Source organism: Sebastes umbrosus, chromosome 3, assembly GCF_015220745.1.
Source record: "Sebastes umbrosus isolate fSebUmb1 chromosome 3, fSebUmb1.pri, whole genome shotgun sequence".
Lineage (NCBI taxonomy): Eukaryota > Metazoa > Chordata > Actinopteri > Perciformes > Sebastidae > Sebastes > Sebastes umbrosus.
The window spans coordinates 855,349-862,500 of NC_051271.1; the positions used below are offsets into that span (position 1 = coordinate 855,349).

Genomic DNA, 7,152 nt, shown 5'->3' on the forward strand with positions numbered 1-7,152 from the left:
TGTCTGGACTCTCTAATGTTGTTGTGTTCTGGACGTCTCTGGGCGTCAACCTCTATAAAAACGGAGCGACCAGGTTTCTAGATCGTAAGCACGCATGCATCGAAGACGAGGCTCCGAAAATGGCGGAAACAGCACCGTAAATACAAATTACAGAACGAGAGTTAATCTGGCGTTGGCTGGCAAGCACCGTAACCCTCGTTGAGCCAACTTTGAATGTTATTTACTGACAAATCCTCCTCATTGTGCCTTTAAAATCTTAATAGAGTCCAGAGAGTAAAGAGGCCATTTTTCCTGCTTCCTAAACTAAATCCCACCACACCTCTGGAGTTCTTCTTCTTCTTCTCTTTCCAAGATAATTTAATAAACATGGGGCGCCCCGATAGCTCAGCTGGTACAGCTGGCGCCCGTATAACAAGACAAGAGTCCTGACCGCGGCGGCCTGGAGTGAGGAAGAGGAAGATGGTGGAAAATAACTATATATACTTGAACATCCACAAATTTGATTATATTTCAAAGCACGTACAGTATATGTATCTTTTCCTACGCAAAATGTTAAATTAATTAATCTGTATGTGTGTTTTATTTCATTAATTTGGGGTTTGCTGGATTTATTTTTTTATTTATATTTTTTTTCTTTTTCATTCTTTTTCTTTTTTTTCTTTTTTTGTTATTAACAATTTTTTATTTTATTTTTTTAAATCTTAATACTGAATTTTGAACCATCATTCCCTGTCCAGTCCCTGTCCCTGTCCCTGTCCTGTCCTTTCCTGTCCTGTCCTGTCCTGTCCTGTCCTATCCCTGTCCCTGTCCTGTCCTTTCCTGTCCTGTCCTTTCCTGTCCTGTCCTGTCCTGTCCTGTCCTGTCCTGTCCTTTCCCTGTCCCTGTCCTGTCCCCGTCCTGGGTGTTCCTTCAGATTGAACAATCCCTGTCAGATTAGCAGCTGAAGGCGTTGATGGAGTCACGCAGGAATGCTGAAGGGTGGAGCTCCACTTAGTGCATTAATGGACGATGAGTCAGGTGGACACGGGGACACACCTTGTCTTCATACGCATCGCTCTGCTCGTCCTTCATTCACGGTGTCGTCCCTCATCTCATCATCTCCTAACGTCATTAATGACTTCCCCTCTGTCCCATACGTCCCCTCCGTCCCCGCCACGTCTCTCACCCATCCTGTTGACCACGGCGCCGAGGTGACACTGGTCCACGACGTCCAGCAGCTGGTGGTCTGGGTGTCGCTCACACGGGTCCAGGTTCTCCCTGATGGTCCCGCTGAACAGGAACGGGTCCTGAGGTATGATGGCCAGCCTGGACCTGAAGGGGGCGCCACAACATGCACAACACGCACGACACGCACAACACGGTCAACACACACAACACGCACGACACGCACAACACGGTCAACACACACAACACGCACGACACGCACAACACGGTCAACACACACAACACGCACGACACGCACAACACGGTCAACACGCACAACACGCACGACACGCACAACACGGTCAACACGCACAACACGCACGACACGCACAACACGGTCAACACGCACAACACGCACGACACGCACAACACGGTCAACACACACAACACGCACGACACGCACAACACGGTCAACACGGTCAACACGCATGACACGCACGACACGGTCAACACACACAACACGCACGACACGCACAACACGGTCAACACGCACAACACGCACGACACGCACGACACGGTCAACACACACAACACGCACGACACGCACAACACGGTCAACACGGTCAACACGCACAACACGCATGACACGCACGACACGCACAACACGCATGACACGCACGACACGCACAACACGCATGACACGCACGACACGGTCAACACGGTCAACACGCACAACACGCATGACACGCACGACACGGTCAACACGGTCAACACACACAACACGCATGACACGCACAACACGGTCAACACGCACAACACGCATGACACGCACGACACGGTCAACACACACAACACGCACGACACGCACAACACGGTCAACACACACAACACGCACGACACGCACAACACGGTCAACACACACAACACGCACGACACGCACAACACGGTCAACACGCACAACACGCATGACACGCACGACACGGTCAACACGGTCAACACGGTCAACTTTCACTTGTTAGGATGCTTTTATTAAACTGATTAAACACGTTATAATAACCATCATTTATAAACGGTAATAGTTAATTAAACTTAATTAATATTTATTTTACTGTTAACAAACAATGTTAACTGTTAACTGTTAACAACCCTAACATTTCAGATAGTTATTTTATCATTAGTTTGTGTTTATATATATATATATATATATATATGATAATTCATAATGTTTACTAATTATTAGTATTGTATATAATATAATAAAGTAATATATATTATCATATTATACTAATATATATTCTTATATTATATTATTGTAAACACTATGAATTATAATATATATGTATTAAATATATAATTAGTGTTAACTAATTATCATATATATATATATATATGATAATTCATAATGTTTACTAATTATTAGTAATGCTATAATTTCAGATAGTTATTTTGTCATTAGCTTGTGTAAATATATATATATATATATACAGTATATATATATATATATATATATATGTTTATACACACCTTGTTAAATGGTTAATAAATACTTTGTAAAGGCTCTATAAACATTATTTAGATAGCTGGTTAATGGTTTATCAGTGATTAATAATTAGTTTCTGGTGCATCTATTTATGTAATGTTTATAGATATTTAGCAGATAATTTGGTTATTATTAACAAATACTTCATATAGCATATAAAATGTTATAATGTGTGCAACAATAAACTGTTAATAAATAGTAATAATAATTGTTGTTGTCTCTTATCAGCTGTGATCCGTCCAACACACAGTACCTGAGCTGAGCCAGGCCCACGGTGCTGACGTCCAGCCCGTCCAGGAGGATCTGACCCTGGTTCAGCTCCACCATACGGAACAGGGCCAGGAACAGCGTGGACTTCCCGGAGCCCGTGCGTCCCACGATGCCCACCTTCTCCCCGGGTCGCACTACCAGGCTGACTCCGTCCAGGGCCTTAGGAAGACCGTCCCTGTAGACCAGAACCACGCCGCGGAACTCCAGCCAGCCCTGCTCGGGCCACGCCGCTGCCAGCTGACGTTCAAACAGAGAGACACCACGTTACATTTACAGTTAATACATCTGAAACATGGTCTTATAAGGAAGATTCACCCTCAAACGTTTTAACATTGATAAAACATAAAGGCAAACTAACTTCATTTTTTTGCATTTTATTTGTTTATTGGGAGTCTAATTTTCTTTTCCCCATGGATATACAAACTTAGACAAGATTTACAGCAAAGCCCTGACGGAGTTTGACAGCAGAGAATGTGGTCAACTAAATAAATATGAGCTTCAAAACGTCTTAAATAACATTTCTACCTGTAAGAGCCCGTCTACATCAGTAGGTCCCAGCTGGTGAGTCATGAGCACGCGGGTCAACTTATTCAGAAAAACATTTCATTTACTTTGAAATGTTGTGATTTTTCAGAGCAGCATTTTTAAGAACCATTTTAATGTTGTCAAGCTGGAGCTTTTAACTACTTAATATTAATTTAATATTAACTTCATATTAACTTCATATTCTTTAAAGGGACTGTTTGTAACTTTATAAGCGTATAAATGTACCGGGTCGGGACACATGCACGCTTGCATGTGGCCGGCGTCCCCGCTCCTCTGCCTGTTTGCCTTCACTCACGCGTTCTCGCGTACTCACTCCACCTCTAGACGTGAACGCGCGCTCACTCCACACTGCAGAAGAGTTAGTTTAGCTCTGAGAATATCTAGTGAATGTACAGGGGACGTTTGTGCAGAAATAACTGCTGCAGCTCCTCCAGACCAACAGAGGTTTCCCGTGTCTTGTGAAGTGACGGAGCTCTTCAGAGAGAAACGTTGTTGTCTCGTTACCGACCGGGTGCCGGTGTCTACCTGTTCACTCCGGCTGCGGGCGGAGAGAGACGAGTTTCTCGCTGCAGAGCCCCGCTGCCTCAGCCTGCGCTGAGCCAGGAGAAGCAAACACAGTACCAGCATTGTAGTCTATTTAGAGCGAGCACAAGCTCGAGCCCGACGCTGACTTTCGTTGATTTCACGGCCACAGGTGTCGCTGTTAACAAGACATTTCTGAAAGTTACAAATAGTCCCTTTAATACACTTAATATTAACTTCATATTCTTTAATCTGTTTTACATGTAAAATCTGGACCTGAAAAGTAAAAAGTACAATATTTCCCTCTGACATGTAGAGGAGTAGAAGTAGAACGTAGCAGAAAATGGAAATACTCAAGTACTCAAGTACTATGAAGAACCTCAAGTTGTTCTTAAGAACAGGAGTTGAGTTCAGGTATATTCCACCACTGGCTCTCTGTAGCTGCCAGCAGAGACTGAGGAGAAGTGATACCTGGCCATACCTTAAACTCCAGTAATACTGAGGGAAATACTCAGATTATTAATACAAAACATAAATCAAATATTAAATTATGATATATTATTATAGATTAAGCTGCCCAGCAAGTTATTATTATTATTATTATTCTTTTTTTATGAATTTAATACAGGCAAAATAGACAAAACAAACACGACAAATATGATGACATATATATATAATTTTTGTATTTATTTTTTCATGATCTGTTGTTTTTATCTCGTCCATTTTCATGTTATGCTGCAAAAATATTAAAAGTTGTATCAGCCTGAAGAAGTTTGACTTTAATGTTTAGTTTTTAATGTTACTTTTAAGCCTCTCTCTCTCTCTCTCTCTCTCTCTCTCTCTCTCTCTCTCTCTCTCTCTCTCTGTCTCTCCTCTCTTCCATCTCTCTCTCTCTGTCTCTCTCTCTCTCTCTCTCTCTCTCTCTCTCCCTGTCTCTCCTCTCTCTCTCTCTCTCTCTCCTCTCTTCCATCTCTCTCTCTCTCTCTCTGTCTCTCCTCTCTCCTCTCGCTGGACCACTTCATATTTCATTGAGTTTTAAGCCCAAAGTTACTCTTGATACTGGTTGTGACGGGCAGGATGGACAGATGGACGGATGGACGGATGGACGGATGGACGGATGGACGGATGAACGGATGTAATTAGAGTGTTTTAAGTTGGTCCATGTGTAGACCGTGATCTGGAGTCAAAGAGTCTTGAGTTGGGGAACATCACATGCTCTCTTTAATAACAGAGCATCAGTGTGAGTGTGTGGCAGCGCAGCAGTCCGTCTCACCTGTGTGTTCTGGTTCTGTGGCTCGGTAGGAAGGCAGGTGGAGTACTCCTCGGTCCTCTCCACGCTCACCAGCTGCATCTCCGTCTGGGTGAAGCTGAATATGAGTCCACGCAGCAGCATAGTGATGGACAGGGCGTAGGACAGGGACAGACCCACCAGACCTGAAGCCAGAGAGAGACACATCATGGGACCGACCCGTCTCACATTACCGCTGCACGGACACCACCAGAACCCAGCCGCGGTGGACTCACCTGGATCCACAGAGTTGTACTGGTGCTGGACGACAGCGATCACCCCGAGGCCCGTCACCACGGCGACGCCGATCAGCTGCAGGCGGATGTCCAGCCACTGCATGGCGGCGTTGCTAAGGAACAGGCAGCGCTGGTTCTGCTCCAGACGCCTGGCGATCTCCTCCTCAAACCTGGAACAACAAAAAATCAGTCCTTTAGTCTCAAATATCAAGTGTTCCATCAAGAGAGCATCTTAACATTAACATAAGTAACATAAAACGGTGACATCTGATTCAAACTTCTTCAGGCTGCTAACACTTTTCATATTCTTGCAGCATAACATGTAAATGAGATAAAAACAACAGATAATATGGCTATTTTGCCTGTATTCAATTTAAATTTAAAAAATAATAATAATTATAATAATTTTCTGGGCACCTTAATCTATAATATTACATCACCATTTCTCATTCGATTTATATATAATATAGTTTTTTATTTTTTTTTATTTATTATTTTCCTTTTTCTTTCCTTTTATCGTCGCGTCATCATACATTTGTTATGTCTAATTTGCCTGTATTAAATTAATAAAAAAAAATAATAGTAAGTACTTGCGGGACAGCTTAATCTATAATAATACATTATAATTTATATGCAGTACAGAAATGCAATCAGATATAGAAACAGTGTCATCAGTCTGTCCACCAGAGCGTTTATTGCTCTGCTCAGTTCATAATTCTTTAATAACCAGATTTGAATGGTTTTATATTGAATATCAGCAGATCTATCTTTATCATAAATGTTTAATCCCAAATATTGATATCAGTACCGGCTCAAACAATCTGATTAAAGCATCCGTGAGGCTGTAAAAAGGTGTGTTGTCCCGTCTCTCACCTGGCAGAGCTGGCGCTGGCCCGGATGGTTCCCAGCCCGGTCAGCGTCTCAGAGAAGTGCGAGTAGACGGGCGACAGAGTGATGCTGCACAGGCGTTTCAGCTCGCGGGAGGTGTGTCGGTAGAAGTGCTGCGTGCGGTGGTAGACCAGAGCCAGGGGCAGCAGCAGCACTAGGACCCAGGGGAGGCCGTAGCTGATCACCACCAGCATGCCCAGCAGGTTGAAGACGTTGGCCAATAGGATGTTGAGGATGAAGGGCAGGCTGTCGTCCACGGTGTTCAGGTCGGAGGAGAAACGGTTGAGGATGCGGCCCATCGGGGTGGTGTCGAAGAAGAACACCGTGGCCTGAGGGGAGGACGTAAACAGGAAGTTAAGATCATTTAACCTTTAAATTAACCCAGGTAGTCAAAGATTAGAAAAAACATCTTTCTTAAAATCCACCTTAAAGCTGCTATATATAACATTATTTAAAGGGACAGTGTGTAACATTTCAGCGGATCTATTAGCAGAAATGGAGTATAATATTAATACCTATGTTTTCATCAGTGTATAATCAGCTGAAACTAAGAATAGTTGTGTTTCCGTTAGCTTAGAATGAGTCCTTCATATCTTCATAGGGATCATAGACATATATAGACGCCGCATTGGACGCTTCAGCCCGTTGCGGCGGTACGTCAACGTGGGCGCCATATTGGACCTGGCCAGACTGGCCTGTAACCCTCTACTAGTGAACGG

At 43.5% G+C, this 7,152-nt stretch overlaps 2 protein-coding genes across 5 annotated transcripts in view; both read right to left on the minus strand.

Moving 5' to 3' along the window:
* The window catches only part of LOC119484981 (NACHT, LRR and PYD domains-containing protein 12-like), a 956,516-nt gene that overhangs the window by 190,598 nt on the left and 758,766 nt on the right, over positions 1-7,152 (minus strand). The window lies entirely within an intron of this gene.
* Positions 1-7,152, minus strand: part of abcc10 (ATP-binding cassette, sub-family C (CFTR/MRP), member 10) — a 48,593-nt gene that overhangs the window by 4,838 nt on the left and 36,603 nt on the right. For 3 of the 4 annotated variants that reach the window (XM_037764194.1, XM_037764192.1, XM_037764193.1), the window contains exons 15-19: positions 6,419-6,762; positions 5,546-5,715; positions 5,295-5,455; positions 2,937-3,190; positions 1,166-1,311 (exon numbers count right to left, since the gene is read on the minus strand). In XM_037764194.1, the coding sequence (XP_037620122.1) occupies positions 1,166-1,311; positions 2,937-3,190; positions 5,295-5,455; positions 5,546-5,715; positions 6,419-6,762 (1,075 nt within the window). The remainder of the gene's footprint in view (positions 1-1,165; positions 1,312-2,936; positions 3,191-5,294; positions 5,456-5,545; positions 5,716-6,418; positions 6,763-7,152) is intronic. The other variant, XR_005206156.1, reaches the window with a different exon arrangement.